The sequence below is a fragment of the Hibiscus syriacus genome, unplaced genomic scaffold, assembly GCF_006381635.1.
Source record: "Hibiscus syriacus cultivar Baekdansim isolate YM2019G1 unplaced genomic scaffold, ASM638163v2 tig00112491_pilon, whole genome shotgun sequence".
Taxonomy (NCBI): domain Eukaryota; kingdom Viridiplantae; phylum Streptophyta; class Magnoliopsida; order Malvales; family Malvaceae; genus Hibiscus; species Hibiscus syriacus.
Window position 1 is genome coordinate 1,319,069 of NW_024063344.1, and position 18,486 is coordinate 1,337,554.

General features: G+C 34.2%; 2 protein-coding genes across 2 annotated transcripts; one reads left to right on the forward strand and one right to left on the reverse strand.

Annotated features, from left to right (window-relative positions):
* Positions 1 to 533: 533 nt before the first annotated feature.
* On the forward strand, positions 534 to 6,215 carry LOC120180309 (NADPH--cytochrome P450 reductase-like). The gene is made up of 18 exons (XM_039185662.1): positions 534 to 966; positions 1,685 to 1,744; positions 1,844 to 1,920; positions 2,023 to 2,080; positions 2,185 to 2,268; positions 2,400 to 2,436; positions 2,772 to 2,841; positions 3,050 to 3,244; positions 3,337 to 3,429; positions 3,616 to 3,841; positions 3,987 to 4,070; positions 4,387 to 4,538; positions 4,632 to 4,728; positions 4,882 to 5,031; positions 5,111 to 5,188; positions 5,307 to 5,429; positions 5,514 to 5,627; positions 5,823 to 6,215. The coding sequence occupies exons 1-18, from the start codon at positions 664 to 666 to the stop codon at positions 5,901 to 5,903; spliced, it is 2,082 nt and encodes a 693-aa protein (XP_039041593.1). The 5' UTR covers positions 534 to 663; the 3' UTR covers positions 5,904 to 6,215.
* Positions 6,216 to 7,769: 1,554 nt separating this feature from the next.
* Positions 7,770 to 17,441, reverse strand: LOC120180120 (kinesin-like protein KIN-4C). The gene is made up of 28 exons (XM_039185513.1): positions 17,325 to 17,441; positions 17,028 to 17,183; positions 16,771 to 16,917; positions 16,518 to 16,670; positions 16,183 to 16,436; positions 15,640 to 15,815; positions 15,392 to 15,516; positions 14,899 to 14,935; positions 14,692 to 14,783; positions 14,480 to 14,596; positions 14,292 to 14,405; positions 14,128 to 14,211; positions 13,875 to 14,049; positions 13,325 to 13,434; positions 11,987 to 12,085; positions 11,784 to 11,897; positions 11,596 to 11,712; positions 11,413 to 11,493; positions 10,590 to 10,661; positions 10,415 to 10,508; positions 10,302 to 10,333; positions 10,046 to 10,131; positions 9,802 to 9,873; positions 9,459 to 9,686; positions 9,153 to 9,297; positions 8,960 to 9,052; positions 8,373 to 8,885; positions 7,770 to 8,233 (listed from the first exon to the last, which is right to left on the reverse strand). The coding sequence occupies exons 2-28, from the start codon at positions 17,136 to 17,138 to the stop codon at positions 7,907 to 7,909; spliced, it is 3,768 nt and encodes a 1,255-aa protein (XP_039041444.1). The 5' UTR covers positions 17,139 to 17,183; positions 17,325 to 17,441; the 3' UTR covers positions 7,770 to 7,906.
* Positions 17,442 to 18,486: the final 1,045 nt, after the last annotated feature.

Below are 18,486 nucleotides of genomic sequence, written 5' to 3' on the forward strand. Positions count from 1 at the left end.
TGTCTGCACATTAAATATGTACATGTTAATAATCTAATGTACACGATTTAGAAACATTTTACGTTATATTTGAATCTATATTTAACGTCTAACTAAATAATGGGAGAGAGGAACAATTTTTTTAATATAAAAAATTTAATTATAATGCTTAAAAATATAAAGATTATTTTAAAAAAATTGAACAGACGAACGGTTCGAAAATGCTCGACTCACATTTTTTTTACCTTAAAAAGACGCAATTAGTGTTTAAAAGAAGAAGAGTTAATAGTGGGAAAATATCTAAAACGGGAAAAATGAAAAATAAAAACAGAAAAGAAGATGAAGAAGACAACCTTTTAATTTGTATTTTTGGTCTGGGATTGTTGCATTTGTCAACGACTGCGCTGTAAGAGTGATTTGGGACACGGAAAACTGAACAGAGTTTTTTCCCCTTAAAAAAAGCCATCTCTAAAAAGTTTATTCTTTTAAAAACACAAATAAATAAAACCCTTTCTCTCTTTGCTCTCCTCTATGTTTTCGGGTCAGTTTCAACCCTTTCTCTCAAAAGAAAACACTTTAAAATCCACAATCTGTAACTTTGACCATTCTCGCCCTGAATCTACCATTTGTTTCTATATAAAAAAATATTTACTTTATTATTTTTGAAATTATTCGGGGTTAAAGATGAGTTCGAGCTCGGATTTGGTGAGTTTTGTTGAATCGGTATTGGGAGTGTCGTTGGGCGGTTCAGTAACTGATTCTATGATAGTGATCGCCACGACGTCGTTAGCGGTGATTCTGGGGCTCTTGGTGTTTCTCTGGAAAAAATCAGCTTTTGAACGGAGTCGTGATGTGAAACCGTTGGTAGCTCCTAAGCCTGTTTCACTCAAGGATGATGAAGATGATGACGCCGCTATCGCTGCCGGTAAAACTAAAGTTACCGTTTTCTACGGCACCCAGACGGGAACGGCAGAGGGATTTGCTAAGGTAAGTAAATTTTGTAACTGTAAAGTTCTGATTTTCATTGCCGGGTACGGTGATTGGATTGATTTATTGAAAATGCAAGACTTTTGGCTGTTGACTACTTGAGTGGACTGATGCCTTTTTGTTGATTGAAAATCGGAATAAAGCGATGTCAATAATGTTAATTTAGCTTATAATTTTAATTTTTTAATCACCGATTCGTTGTGGAAAATTGGGTTGTTGGTAGAACTAATTACACGTACAGATCTGGATTATAAAGTAGCAATGAGATTATGTAAATTTTTTCTTTCAAAGTTAATTCCTTATGAAAAAAATTTACGGGTAAAGCCAATATTTGAAGTTTACTGCCCCTCTTGTACGGTTTCAAACATTTTTGGGAACGTAACTGAATGTTTAGTTATAATAATTTTCTTATTCATAGGCAATTTATTGGCAGTATGGATTTGCTAAGTTTTCGTTCCCAAATCTTTGTCACTCATAGCTTAAAGAAACCGGGACTTGACTATAGATAGAAAAATGACATCAATAGTTCTTGATGGCACTGCAAATTGTGGCTAATTTAGCTACATGGGGAGTGTTTTATTTTTTTATCCTTTTCTGTTAGTGGCTGTTACACTGGGCGACAAATCGATGTGTCCTTGGCACATGGTGATGAATGATTGGAAGAGGTGCCTGTTTTGATTTAAATGTTCCTTTTCTGTATGAGAATTTCGTATTGCAGGCTTTAGCTGAAGAGATCAAGGCAAGATATGAGAAAGCAGCTGTCAAAGTTGTTGACCTGGTAATGCATAGGGAACTATTTTGCTATTTTGTTTTCTTACTTGAGAAAATGGTGTAGTAATTACAATTACGTCCATTAAATTGTGTATTCTCATGTTAGGATGATTATGCTGTGGATGATGAACAATATGGAGAGAAGCTCAAAAAGGAGACTTTAGCCTTTTTCATGGTGGCCACGTAAGAAAGATTCCTGCTTCTTCTGGCGCTATTCTTGGTTGTTTATTTGTTTAGGCATTATATTAAGTATGTAGTATTTCATATAGTTGAGTGTGATTGCAGTTATGGAGACGGGGAGCCAACCGATAATGCTGCTAGATTCTACAAATGGTTTACTGAGGTGCTTGCTACCTGAAAAGAACATTCAAATTTAAACTTTGTATTATTCCGGCTTTGTCATTTTTTATTCAACACTCATACCTATGCTGTTTTATTCTACTTCAGGGAAATGAAAGGCAGTCCTGGCTTCAACAACTCACATATGGTGTTTTTGGTCTGGGTAACCGTCAATATGAACATTTTAATAAGGTAAACTGCTCATAGAGACATAGGACCCACTCACTGAATAGGGCACTTAAGGTTACGTAATTTGCTTTGATTGCTTGTTTTTACCCTTTACAATTGTTTAATCTGGTTTGTTGTTCTTTTTTTGGAAGTAGATAGCAAAGGTGCTTGATGAGCTACTTTCTGAACAAGGTATTTTTCTATCTTCTTTTGAGATTTAACCCTTCTGATCTAATTGATGGCATTTTTCTTACTAATGACTGGAGTAAAAAATTCAAGGCCAGTTGCAACTTGGGAGGTTCAGGATGAAAATTTACTCAAGGTTTCTAGGGTACCATAAATATAAGCATATATCGTTTCTTTATAATTTCCTAAAGAATAGGAGTTAGGAAAATTGATTTCATGATTGAGCTATATCATTTCTTTAACATTAAACAAATAGCTGATAGTGTATCCCATGCGTTCTTTGCATCTAACTTTACAATTGAGGGAATTGTTAACTGGATGCCTTTTTCTTGTGTGAGCAGGTGCTAAACGTCTTATTGAAGTTGGTCTTGGTGATGATGATCAATGTATTGAAGATGATTTTACTGCATGGTATGTAATCTTCTTTCAGTGGTTTTCTATAGCTGTCACCCATCTTGTTGTCTCTCTCAAACGATTCTGTGTTAGATTTTTATATTGAAGCTGTAGTATGATCTTAACAATCTGATGATGGAGTTTTCTTGGGACATTACTTCAATCTTATGCTCTTTTTAGCTTTGTTTAATTGATTTTTATTATAACTTTTTGGTTCCTCCCTTAGGAGAGAATTGCTTTGGCCAGAGTTGGATCAATTGCTTAGAGATAAAGATGATGAAAATACTGCCTCTACCCCATACACAGCTGCTATTCCTGAATATAGAGTAGTGATTCATGATCCTGCTTTGATGCACATTGAGGATAATTACTCAAATCAGGCAAATGGGAATGCTTCGTATGACATCCACCATCCATGCAGGTAATAGGAGGTTCATTGCGATGATTTACAAATCCCTTCTTCTCCTGCTTTTATTTCCTTCCTGAGGTCACTGTTACATGATTTGCACACAGGGTTAATGTTGCTGTTCAGAGAGAGCTGCACAGGCCAAAATCTGATCGCTCATGTATACATTTGGAGTTTGACATATCAGGGACTGGGATCATGTAGGTTCACAGCTTTATAATTTTTGTTACTATAAATTTATAATTGATTTTCTGTGAATCGACCTCTGTGAAAATTGTATACATGAAGTGCTTTTGGCCCCATAGACTTTGTTTTACAAGAATAGATAAATTTGGCTTGTGATTTATGACCTTATACTCTTCCAATAATAAGTTCAACTGTCCCAGATATGAAACTGGAGATCACGTTGGTGTTTATGCTGATAATTTCGCTGAGACTGTTGAGGAAGCTGCAGGATTGTTGGGTCAACCTCTGGATTTGATATTTTCTATACACACTGACAACGAGGATGGAACACCCCTTGGAAGCTCATTGCCACCTCCTTTTGCCAGTCCATGTACACTTCGAACAGCATTGGCGCGATACACAGATCTGTTGAACCCTCCACGGAAGGTAAACCACCCTCAATCGACTATTTCTTTTTTCTCAAATCAAAGGAAAAAGTTTCCAGCTGATTCTGCCTTATATTTCCCGTCACTTTTTTTTTTTGGCTTAAGTAATTGGTTTCTTTGTTTAAAAACTATTTTTTTTTGGTCAGGCTGCTCTCATTGCCTTGGCTGCTCATGCCACTGAACCCAGCGAAGCTGAAAGGCTTAAATTCTTATCATCACCGCAGGGAAAGGTTGATAAGTGCTGCTTTTGTTTTCTCCTATTTGTCTGTTCTTGTTTGACACTCTTGTTTCTTATGTTCCTTTATTTATTTTTGATAAGAATATTAGGCCTCATTAAAAAACCCCTTCATGATTTAAGGAACTTGAAAAATAGTTCCTTAATCAGCGGAAGGAGGAAAAGAGTGCCCCCCTAGGATTTTATTAACAACAATATCAACATAGGAATACAACACCCAACTCCCTTAAGGAGATAAAAAAACCAAAAGGAAACATCCTTTATTGTTTATGTGTTCGTGTCCCTTTTAAATATGTCTTCTTTTGCCCCAGGATGATTACTCACAATGGGTTGTCAGTAGTCAGAGAAGTCTTCTTGAAGTTATGGCCGAGTTCCCATCTGCAAAACCTCCTCTTGGTGTATTTTTTGCTGCAATTGCTACTCGTTTACAGCCTCGTTATTATTCTATCTCATCCTCCCCTAGGTTATTGAATTTATCCCATATGTTTTATCCGTAAGCAGTATTACCTTATAACTAATATTTGATATTTATACGAAGGTTGGTTGCTTTGAGCAGGTTTGTACCCCACAAGGTTCATGTAACATGTGCTTTAGTTTATTGTCCAACTCCAACTGGAAGAATTCACCGGGGTGTTTGTTCAACATGGATGAAGGTAGTGATTATATCTCTTTTGTTGCTCGTCCCTGTCTAATAATTCATTCATATTCTCTTTTATGCAAAACTCGCAGATACTATCTATGTGCTAGAGACATTTCTTAGACTTTACTGAAATCTGACACCGTACTGTATTGAAAAAAAAATTCAGAATGCAGTTCCTCTGGAGAAAAGCAGCGATTGTAACTCGGCTCCTATTTTTATAAGGCAATCTAATTTTAAGCTACCAGCAGATCCTTCAATTCCAATTATCATGGTTGGACCTGGGACAGGATTGGCACCTTTCAGAGGGTTTCTACAGGTTTGTTACTTTCTGTTTTACGGGTTTCTTTTATTTTAAAAAAAGACGATAATAACTGATAATAAATTGCTGTTTGCAGGAAAGAATGGTCCTTAAAGAAGATGGTTCAGAACTTGGTCCCTCTATACTATTTTTTGGATGTAGAAATAGGCGAATGGTTAGGATCTGATTCTGATACTAATAATCTTTTCGCAATGATATTCGCATGTCTTATTATAACCGGCTTCCGTTGTTAGCTATTTGTATTTAAGATTTTACTTGGGCAAATTTTGTAGGATTTCATTTATGAGGATGAGCTCGAAAACTTTGTGGAGCGAGGTGCCCTGTCTGAGCTTATTATTGCCTTCTCGCGAGAAGGGCCTCAAAAGGAATATGTTCAACATAAAATGATGGATAAAGTAAGTAGTAGAAGTTGGAAGAACAGAAATTGTAGTCTGATATAAAAGTTTTGCATTATAACATCTGTTGCTTCCGGTTCTCAGGCAGCGCATGTATGGAACCTAATATCTAAAGGAGGGTATCTTTATGTATGTGGTGATGCCAAGGGTATGGCAAGAGATGTTCATCGCACTTTGCACACTATTATTCAGGAGCAGGTATCGATCGTCTCTTTCTATTTCCTTCTCCCTCGTCGGAAAATCTTATATTTTTTTATCAAGTTTTTCAAGAATGCTTGTAATGACAGTCAACTGTTTCACAATCAAGACATCCTGAAAGTTTTTGTCTTGTTATAATTAAATCCGGCGTCCTCCATTCATAAATTTCCAAAAAAACCTGTCTACAAATTTCAGGAAAGTGTGGATTCGTTGAAGGCAGAGTCTATGGTAAAGAAACTCCAAATGGAAGGACGATATCTTAGAGATGTGTGGTGATGGCTGCCCATTTTCGTTTTATCCACAGGCCAAATGTGGCGATGAATTTTACTTCTTCTAGCTTTCTTTCATGTTCCTCTGGGGAAAAACAGCCGGTTTGATGGCGATCACAGAAAGCTAAACTGGTTTCCTTCATATTGTAAGAAGAGGCATCAACTGCTAGATGTTAATCCACCTTGTTCTTCTGTTTCTTCCTATTTTATCTTTAAATAGAAGGATCTTTTAATTTTAGACTTTGCCCTTTCATTCAAAGTCGTAATAGGGGAACAGTGTTACAGCTACTCATAGAGGATATGAAAAACATAGTTATCATTCTGAATAAATAAAATTGTATAATAAAACAGGATGCTTTTGGCTCTGATTACCATTGGTCACTCTTCAACTATAATCACTTAAATGATCAAGTAGAACCGGGAAATATAAGTTACAGTTTTGGCACTGTGAATGTATTATATAGAAAGCAGGGTTTAAATGATTCCCCCCCTAAAGAAATCAACCACATCCGTAGCGTTCTAGAATAATGGTAGTCCATTTTAGTGGTGTTATATAATCAATTGAAATTATGTGTATAATAAAATATAATCAATGTGTTAATTTTTATGCATTCAAGACTAGGGTGGTTTATGGACGGTTAATCAAACGGTCAATTAATTGTTATAACGGTTACAACAATTTTCTAACCGTCAAGAAACGGTTAACTGTTATTAATGGTTTGGTTACAAATTAATCTACTATAATTATTTTTAAAAAAATAACAGAACATGAATGTTTAAAGTTTCATAATTCATACTATAAAAAAGTGTAGTACTTAACACATACTTACACCAGTGTAAGTGTAAGTATGTACGGTGTAAGTATGGACATCTACCAATATCTTGATACCTATTACCTAACAATAAACTAGTAATTATATTAGTGTAAATGTGTTTTTGTATTTCCAAAGAAATAAAAATTAAAAATAATAAAAAATATATATTAAATTATTTGTGTACAAATTTTATTAAATATATATATATATAAATTTTAAGAATATGGCTAAAATTTACTTCTAGTTCTATTAGAGTTTTTCATAAAAAAAATTAATTATAAATTTAATTTGTTAACAATTAACTATCTTAACCGTTAAACATCATTTTTAGCAACACAATTAATTAAAACCGTTTAATATTAATGATTTGATTAATTAATCTGTTAAATGTAACAGTTATGTAGGTTAACGGTTACAATTTTTTTAAACACTCCTATTCAAGACATCGATTATATATATATATATATATCATTTTTATATTTTTTATTCTTTTTATTAGTATGGGATAAATACACTATTTTATTTCTTTATATAGTTTAATATTTCATGTATTATATATGAGTAAATTATTTATTTAGTACTACATTTATTTTCAATCAAATTTAATCCTTCAATTACTTTTTTTTATAAAATTATATTTAACATTACATTTTATTTTTATTTTAATCATTTATTATTTACTTTGAGATGAATAATGAAGTCACCCGATACAATAATAGATTCAAACTAAAATAAAGACCAAATTAATAAAAAAAATTAAAGATTAAATTATTTTTATTGAATTATTTCAAATTAAAATTATTATTATATTAAATCATGTCATCATCTCTATTATGCCAAGGGCCAAAATTAACGTCAACTGGTCAAAATAGAAACAAAACTTTTTCATCCTGTCAAATAGGATAAATTAGAATTTTTTTAAATGTTATTTCGCAAATTAAGAGTTCGTAACAAATACTCCTCAGCAATGGAGAGCACAATACAAGACAGCCTAATCAATCTCATCCGTCTTTTTAACTGTCAAACAACGTATAAAATAAATCAACACTTTTCAAGGATTCCAATTTTTCGTGTTGGATCTTTTCTTGTCACAACCAAAGGGATCCAAAGCCAAAAAAATAAAAAGATGAATGCAAGCTTGTTAGTGACAGTGTAGTAGTGAATAATGTTCACCAATTAATGGCAACTTTACCAGTTAACGGCGGCAGTTCTCTTTCTCTTCTGTACTTGCTGTTGGAGCCAGGGCAGCTGGTTCCTTGTTGCTGGATTCATCCTGGCGATCAGTATTTCTTTCCCTTAGTAATTTGCTTCCATTTGATCTCATTGCTCTTGGTAACTTCAAAGGGATGGTATCCGATTCACTTCGGCACAAGTTATCTGCATTTTTGGGAGGTTCATTATTTTCTGGCTTTTCCGGTACTGCTGCAGCTGCAACATTCTCCAGCGGAGCAACCGGAACCAGCTGAATCATTGATTTTCCCCATTTCTTTCTCCGGTTAGGCCTTGGGGCATCTGGTTTAGACTGTCAAAAATATAAGCAAACTCGTTGATAAGCCATGATTATGTGTAAATGGTCATGTTACTTGGACTTGAGTGAGTGTCAAACATGTCTGAATATGTTCAGAAAATTGATTCGTCGTAGAAGAGACCAGAAATTATACCACCGTGTTTCCAATGTCAGAGAGTGCTTTTCGCTTTGTAGGGCAGTCATCATTTGCTTCAGCTGGCTTCTCCCCCCCGAATGCATTCTGGAGTAGCATTGCACCATGAGCAACAAGGTTATTGGTTTCGTTCGAACCACCTTCATTTGCTTCTGCTCGTCTGTTGGAGCACTTGACTGAAGAGCAACCGCATGACTGCCCACAGGAACTTCCGTTTGCTCTACATTGGCATTTCGATGTTTTGCATGAAGACTGCTTACTGCAACTGCAACATATCCCATCAATTTTCTCAGTAACCTCATCACTACATCCCTTGTTTTCTAAGTCATTGCTATCTGGTTGATGAACAGCCAAAATCGAAGTTCTAGATCTAGACACTCTTTTCAGTATCTGCTTTTTGTCTGACTGCACCCACTCATCGTCGTCGTCGTCATCATCATGCGCGTCCATATCTGAATGTTCAGATTCAGATATATCCATGTCCTCGGTAAAGATCATAGAGCTTCGATGTTCCTATAACAATAGTTCTACTTTAAGTAACAAGTAGATGACAATGGAAAGTTAAAGTGGAGGGGAGTGAAATTTACCGGTTTCCGCAACTCATATTTATGTCTTCCGCCATTGAAGTCAGGGATGCTGGAATCCATGGTTCCTTTCATGGAATGCTTAGTATTTACATTCTGTTGAAAGATTAATAGCATAGATTCAAAACTCCATAGACATTAAAGGAGAATATGGAACGGATAATTGATAATAATCAACAGACATATAAAGTGATACCTTCACTTTCAGTTGATGAACAAGATCAGCCTTTTGTGCCTCAAGTTGTCGAGCCAAGCTACTAACTTTCACTACCTTTTCCTTTAGATCTCTTATTTCCGCATCCTTCTCTCTGCAAAGAACCTCCTTATCTCGCAATGAACACCTTCAAAGAAAGGACAGCAAATTATTAATTGAGGCAAATAAAAAGCAAGATCCATGTTGGTTAACTACCATGACACAAGCAAAATGTTGCAGCAAATCAAAGTTAAAAATTGGAAACGGAACGATTAGCATGCAAATTTTCTATTTGGAAATATGCATTACCTTGAGGTTGATGCTAAATTGAATAGATAATTCATAATATTTTTTGCATCGGCAAGAGATCGGACATGATTCCAACGTCCTCTTCCACTGAATATACGCTCACATTCTTCAGCTTCAGACAATTGTGAGGCCATAGAGACCAGAGTGTTAGATGTAGCAGCAAGCATGTTTTCTAGAGCAAAAATCCTCGAGTTTCTCGCGCCGGGAGACAGTGTCTCAGGACAATCTCTGCATTTGGTAGCATTAAAGGAAGTATTTGGTTATTTTGTTTAAATGATAATATGGAGAAAGAAAGAGAACTATTCAAATTATGAAGAGCATATATAAAAGCAAAAGTTCTAACCTTAAAGTTCCACGCTTATGTATCTCAGCTTCTTCCTTCAGTCTTGCAACCTCCTTGGCCATCTTGGCCCTCCTATATATTGTACATACATAATATTATTTTAATAGATTCAACAACATTATAGAATGAGTACCATAAGAAAGATTCCACTTCCTAGTTGGAATCTTATGAATAAGAAATTGACAGAAGTTGAACCCAAATTGCTATACTGAAACAAACTTTCCATGCCATCAAGAGAACTCACTCTTCCATTTGCCGTTCATATTCAGAGCGTACTTCATGTACCCGTACTGTCACCTCTAGTTCATGCTCAATTGTCTGCATTATTGCCTTCAAGAGCAAGAAAAGTATGCTACATCATACAAGAGTCAATTGGTACATGCATAAAAAATTGAAATAAAACCCAATCATGACAGTACAATAACATATGTTTAGACCAAAAATAATTTTTATAAGCAATTCAGAACAAAATATTAATTCTGTTTGCAGTTAATCAATACCTGAACTCCAGGACCATTGCCATTTGCAGCACCTGCACATGAAAATTTTATTGTTATCGAATTATAGGTACAAGACTAGAAAAATAAGCTGCAAATCATAAAAGGCTCCTAACTGGAAGCTTCACGTGAGGAAGCCTTTCGAGATTCAAGAAGATCCTTTAGCCTTTTTGTAGCCATAGCAGCCTCTTCGCTCTTTCTTTGCAAAACCTAACACACATATGCATCATGTGAGAAAAGTTCACTGGAATTAGGAGGATCATATGCTTTCTATGTGGAAGTAAATGTTACCATCTTTTGCCTCTGGTTCAAAGCTAAGAGCTTGTGCATCTCATACTCATTTCTCCTTCCCTCTTTCTTAAGCTAGTTATCAAGAAAAATAGACGATAATTATACATTGAAAAAAAAGTGTTGCTTGAATTATCTAAACATAAAACTCCCAGAATATTTAAAAGGAATCACATATCATTTGCTTCCACATTTCTATTTTTTTTCAGACGTATCAACACAATTTCTTAGTGCTGATTGTGAATCTGAGGAACAAGTAACAACTAGATTTCCTTTAACATTCTAAAGCAGTAACTGTGAGTAATAGTTTTTTTTATGCAAGAAGAGCACAACAGCTCAAACCTATGATCTCTACCGCCCATCCCAGCATTACCACTCGGCAAGCCGAAAGATACAATTATTTTCAATTTCAAACTAATATAACTTAGATGAGAGGTATTGACGCGAAGAAACTAGAGAAGGTTACTAGAGAAGTAAAGAGTGGAGCATAATTCAGTAATCACAAGAAAACATCACATATTATCAATTATCAAATTATTACTATTCGGATAATATGCTAGATACTGTAACTGCAAAAAGTACATAGCTTAAAGAGGTGCAGCCAATAACAAATATCTATTACTAACAAAACCATGAAGTAAAACTTGCCAAGAAAATTACACATATAGTCCTCCAAGAGGTATTTGTAAATAACAAACATATATCCTATAACAAAACCATGAATTAAACATGCAAATTTTATTACATTGCTTATAAACATGCAAGTTTTATACTTTTATTGCATTGCTTATAAAACTGAAAATTGTAGTCTCATATTTGTATGTACCTGAAGAACCTCTTTCTCTCGTGTTGCTTTCCATAACCTAAACTGCTCGGATTCTTGCTTGATCTTATGTTGTAGTTGAACCTAAAAAATGGACGTTTGCATTGGTATTGGTTGCAAGAATCCTAAGCAGAAGTAATTTCAGTATTTAAGATGAAAATATGAGAGCTTAAGATTGAGATTTACCTTCTGAGATTTGATTCTGTGAATCTCGTCTTGAAGTCTCCTTGCTGCTTCATCACTTTTTTGTTTCTGCCTCAAAAGTTGAGCTTGGGCATCTTGCTTCCTCTTCAACTCGGTAACCTGCAGAGCAGAATATTAATCTGGAAACTGGCAAGCTGCTGCTGAGAGGAGATAGAAAATCCAAAACTCACTTGTGCCTCAAGGGCATTCAACTTCTGAAGGTACTCTTCTTTCAGCTTTTGCGCACCATCATCAGAACTAGAAGAAATATTGGCAAGATTATGTCTGAGGTCCTCAATTTCTTTCTGTCGATTGAAAAATAAAAACAAAAGGATTCGGTATTACAGAAAAACAGTAATCACGGAAAAACACGAACTTTGAATAAAAGACTAACCTGCAAAGCCCTTTTCTCTTGTTCCAACTCATTAACTTTCTTCTCATAATGTTGTTTCAGAACTGAAGTGTCAGTATTTGCAAAACGCTTCATTTCAGCCTTAAAGAAATAAAAAACTGTTAGGAAAATAAATGATGGTTTTGCCTCCACAAAGGATGCAAACGAAAATTATCTGAATGTTTCAGTGACAAATATTCTGAAATATTTCCATGCACCCAGTGTTAAAAAGGGCGCAAGGCGCACTAAGGCGATAGAGGTTTTATAGCCAAGGTGCAAGGCGTGCGCCTTGTTGAAGTAAGACTCATTTTTTGAAAATAAAATATATACAAGTTGTTCCATCCACCATTAAACCTTGAGAACCCAAGCAAACCCTTCCCCCTCCTTTCTTGGTCCACAATTCCACAATAAATAAAAGTCTAATAATGACTTGGCATCAACTTCTTACTTATCTCCTTCTTGTCCCTCTACCTCACACCTTTCAACAAACGTGTCTTCCTCCTTTTTAACACCACCTACACCCTAAACCCACTTCTCCAAATTCACCCTAATTCTCTATTTTGTTGACTTGTTATGAATTGTTATAAGCTAATGGTTTTTTGTTATTTTGTTGAGCCTTGCTGATTGTTATTGAATCAAACTTCAGTGTTGATCTGATTAACTTGATAAGGCTGTATAAAATCCATTAGGTTGGAATGAACCCACTAAAGGTCTATAATCTCTTCAATATTATCATGCACTCTTATAATTTTCTTACCCTATTTTTTCTAAGCTGCCGTTTCACTTACTGCCAATTTTAAAACAGCTGGATTCACGCATCTTTCTTCTTGGAGTAACAGCTATGCCTCGTCTGTTTCAATGCAATTAATCATGATGATTAATGTTATTCCTTAATCCTAGTGTAATTGATATCAATTTGTTTCTATTCCCTATTTAAATAAAGTTGCCATTTAAAAGGGCCGAGACTTAGTATTTCATCTCCTCTGTTTGGCATTTTTTCCTTAATTTGATTGATTGTTTTCTTCTAAAGTTTTCTCTTCTTCAGTTTCAATACTTTCCTCCCCTATTCCTCCTATCTTCCTTTGCTTTGCTTTTGTTGTGACCCCTCCTTCCACCCCTTCTTCTCCATAACACTTCTCCGTAACTTCCTTTTCTTTTATGTCAGGTAACATTGAAAAAAACCAAAACAATTGAAGAGGCGGCGCCTTTCTGCGCCTCCGCGCATGATGCGCCTTAGGCGCTTTATCCTAGTCTCGCCTAGGCGCGCCTCAGCTGCGCTTTTTTAAATACTGCATGCACCAATATCAATAATGCAAAATGAAAAAGAAACTCAATATATACCTCTTTTTGTTCAAGTCTTTTGTCCAACTCTTTAAGTTCCCTGTCCAATTTTTCTTGGAGAGAAGAATGTTCAAGTTCTGCTTCATTAGCGTCATTATCCTCGATCTCATCTGCACAATAAGGAAGACTTGTTCTTATCTGCATTCTCTAAGGTAGGCTTATCATCCAAAGATGGAAATAGATTGGTAGATAAATAGAAATTAAATGATATAAATGTCAAAGGCTTATCAGAAATTACATTCATCAAAATCATCAATGAGGTTTTTTACAGTAATCAGCTATATTAACGGATTAAAAAACATTCAGGGATTAACATAGACTGTTTCAATTTCAATTCAATTATTTCTATATGAGGTCTACAACTGAGAAGAAATGACAAGAAAACACGTAAAACTTTGAAGGGTGGTAGTTCAATTTATTTACTTTTAAAAGTAGTAACACCTGAAACATTTTATAATGAACAGCTACAGAATTTTTAACAAACAAAAGGAGTGCGCATCAATAAAATAATGAATAGTTAACTGCAAAGGCCGATACGTTCTTAGCATACCTGGTAAATAAGCATTTTCAGAAGAAAATAGTGAACTTTTTGCGGCTCCATCATCATCAGAATCAATACAATCAGAGATCCGGCCACGCTTTGTGCTGTTTATGCTTTTCAAGCGAATCAATTCTCCTTCTAACTCTTGAATTTTCAACACATAAGTTTTCATCAAATCAAAATCCTGAATAATGCAATAGCAAACGTCAATCAAGATTGGATTTGTGACTGCTAGAGTCATTTAGCTAGACAAAGATCTTACCTGATTTTGATTAGAGTCAATCTCATCCCATGATTTGCCATTACGGACGGATTCCATTTGCATTACCAATTTGTCTTTCTCAACCTGAGATAATAAATACATTATATTTCAGAGTGGCTTTGTTCAGTATATTTTTGAGAACAAAATGGAAAATGGAAAAACACCTGAGCATCAAGTGCACGCTGGGCCAATTGCTCACTAGTGAGCCTGCGTTCTTGAAGCTCTCGCTGTAGCTCTGCATTGCTTGCTTCAAGTAAAGATACTTTGTGCTTGAGAATCCAAAAAACACTCTTTAGGCAACTAGGTTAATAATCTTGATAGAAGTATTTGCAATCTCTATGTAATATATAACCTGAAGTTCATCGAATGATGTTTGACCATCACCACGGTAAAACGAAAGCTCAGCTTGCAGTTGCTCAATTTGACTCCGCATTCTTTGCAACTGGGTTGCCATTGGGTCACGGTTTATCTAATCAAGTATAAGCGATGAGAAAGTTAGAACGAGAACTATAACACCGATAAAAGAGCTTTTCTTCTTGCAGCCATGTAACACAAGTCTCTTACAACTGCCTTATTCTGAATGTTTCTAGCACGATTGGCATACTTCAACGTGTTCAGGGTTTCTTCAGCATTGGTGTCAGCCGGACTAACACAAGCTACAATCAAATATGGAAAGAAATCATTCTTATGCATGCAAAAGAAAATCAAAGCAAAAACTAGGTACTAGTAATATGCTAAATATTTAATGCTCTAAAACATTTTACTGCATACCAATCATCACTGTTTTGCTGTTTCCTCCAAGAGAATCCTGTGAATTTAAATTTCTATCAGCAAATGTAAAATTTCCTTCTGGGGAAGGTGGTTTCATAGGAGGACATATATATATATATATATTACAGATACAGATATATATATATATATATAGAGAGAGAGAGAGAGAGCAAAATTAATTCCAAATATAAAACGATAGCATATATCACTATAGCCAAGAGTCCTAAAGAAGAAAACTGCGTGTGTTATTTGGTCGATATAAGAAACACCCATTTTCTAGTAATTGATGTTGCCACTTTTAATTTATAAAATGTGCTCTAAGTAGAATGAGCTCGTTTCCAATTGATTTATTTTTTTCAATTTTTCCTAACAGACAGTTAACTTCGACAAGTGAAACCATCCAATTAAAACAACTAGATTTGAATGATTGTACATAATTATCCAGTTACTATTTGGAGAAAAAAAATGCTGAACAGAACAAATCAAAACATGCCTGCAACAAGCGAGTCAACTTGCTGTCACGATACGGGACATGTCCTCCTTCCTTCCTCTTTCTCTCATCTCCCAAGGCGCTAATGACATTCCCTAGGGCTAGTAAACCTTTATTAATATGAATGCCTGCATCAACAAAATGTCAAAGTTTTAAATAACTTAAAGCACAAAGTTTCAAGTCAATGCTGTCTGTTAGAACCTATCACTATTTTAAACATGAGGCTTTTGAAAATGGAAAATCAGAAATACCTTCTTTAAAGCGCATACCATCAGCACCTGTTCTTTTTGCACGTTCTGAGCCAGCAAGGTCCACTAAATGAAGCTTTGCACATAAGATATCATCACCAATATCATCATTTACCCCATTTAGGCAGCTTGCATTCTTCTTTTGCTCCATGGTTATCGTAAAGATGGCATGTGAGCGGCTAGAAACAAAATGAACAATGAACATTACATAGCACAAATTTATAAAATATGTTTATGAAAACGTGTAAACAAAATAATCATTTTATCCTAATCCGAGAATAAGTAAAACAAGAGAAAGTCAATTCCAGAACTTGTTTATCTCTTTCATTACCTTAAAAGGAAAAATGATTACGTAATACACGTAAACAAAATAATCATTGTATCTCATCGAAGAATTAAAGAAAAGTAAGATAAATACCAATTGCAGAACTTGTTCACATCTTCGATTATTTAAAAATAAAATTGATATCATGCCAAATGAGCATATTATTCTAAATCAAACAGAATACCAATTTGGGTAAAACAAAACAAGCTTTATGAAGCTACCTGGATTGGCTATTCATATTGGTACTTCCTGTTGCTCGAGTTAAAGAACCACGTGACAAATACGATGCCATCTCTTCTTTTGTCCGAACTTCTGCTTCAGTCACCCCAGCAAGCGTTATCCCTCCATTCACTGTTTCCCTAATTTGTATCGGAAGTCTTCCAGGAGCTGTATGCTTGGCAAGAGACACGGCTTCAGCTTTAGACAAAGCAGCTGAATTTGAGTCAAGTAAATCGAACACTTCTTCTTTAAATATCTGTCAAATTCAAAAATCGCATATAAGCAAATAAATATATCACTGAGAAAAGCAAGTAGAAGAACTATTTTAGCCAATTACCTCAATAAACGATACCCTTATCAAAATTTCTGTGGAGTGTTTGGTTGCCTCGACTCTTTTAAACATATTTTCCATTACTTTGGGTATAATCCCACCAGTACTTCCTTCCCCAGTGTAGTTGGTTCCCATGGTATATGTTTTACCAGAACCCGTCTGAAAACCCCAAAATACAATACTATAGTCAGACAATTATTAAATGTAACAAAGAAAAGAAAACTAGCAATAATAATAATAAAACAAAAATGAAACTAACCTGACCATATGCAAGTACAGTTGCATTATAACCATGAAAAAGTGCATCAACCAGTGGAGCAACGCAATCATCGTAAATAGCTGAAGAAGGCGATCCCGCTCCCCCATAAACATAATCATAGGTAAAGGCATGTGACCCAATTTGAACCTATAATTGTATCAATAAAAATAAACTTTAAAATATTTATAAAGCTAAGAATCCAACATCACTATTCATTTCAAATTCACAATATTCACGGGGAAATTGCTACAGAATACCTGAGGTTCGCCGGGAACGACAGTGATGCAATCCGTACATCCATTGAGAAGCTCTGTAGTAATCAGCGGCCGAATATTAACGGCGACTCTCACGCATTCCGAATTCTCCATCTCTTATCTAATGCGATCTATATACGAAAGAAATGCCGGGAGAACCTTACAGAACAAAAACGAAAATAAACTATTAAAACATCTTTTGAATCACTCAAAATCAATACATCAGATCTAAAATCCGATTATACGACAAATGTATAAAACATGAATAGAAAATCTTAATTTGATAGGAGAATCGAGTACCTGAAAGAGATTGAGATATTTCCTCTCTGCTTTTTGGTTTTAGATTTTTTAGACGTTGGATTTTGAATCCGGAAGGGACAAAAGAAAGGGACTGGGGAAATTTGAATGGTCGAGGCAAATGGGGAAAACCTTTTAAGCATTTGAAAAATTAAACTGGATTTGAGAAAAGGCGCTCAGATCCGAATTCAAATTGTTTGAGAGAGAAAAGGGGGGGAATTGAGTCACGTGATATTCACGTGATTTTTTTTTTATAAATGATAGAGGGCACCGTCTTGAACGTGGGTCCATGCAAAGCAGGGGCTGGCTTAATATTTGGCAGTTGACCTTAGCTTTTACTTTAGAGGAAGTATGCCTAGTTATTAATATACATTAAATAAAGGTGTTATAAGAAATATTATTATTTTTTAATATTTTTAGTAAAAAATTATTTTAAAAAATATTTTTTATTTAAAACATTAATATTTTTTAATATTTTTTGTAAAGTGTCTGATTTTAATATTTTCGGTAGAAAAAATAATATTTTATGTAACGTTTTACTAAATATATTAACAAATCTAGTAAAACGTTCAATAATAACATTTTCAGTAGAAATAATAATATTTTAAATAATTTTTTACCATAAATATTTAAAAAATTAATAATATTTTTGATAGTATTTTTCCTTAATTATATGAGACTTTCCCTTACTTTAGCCTTTTTAAAATGTAAATGGTCGTTGAGATTTGAATTCATATCCATACAAATTTAAACAATTCAAGTAATTTATCATTTATCACTGAGCAATGATTAGATGATAATCTTCTTAATTGTTTTTTCTCAGCAAAAAAGTTTAACAACAAATTCTTCTTTTTAAAGCTTGTTTTCTATGTTTCCCATTTTATTAAAAATCTAACATAATTCGATCTTTTTAAAAACATGAAAAATGTAATTATTAAATTTAAAAATTAATAATTAAAATAATTCATTATCATATTAATATCTTCAATACTAATATATTACATTAATTTGATTCTAATTGCATATATTCAATAATAAAAAATATAATTAAAATAAATTGACATAATTTATAAACATTAAAAGTTAAATTTATTATTAAATAATTAAAATAATATAAATTTGATGAAATGTTAACACAACATGAATTATCTTTAATGTTTCATTT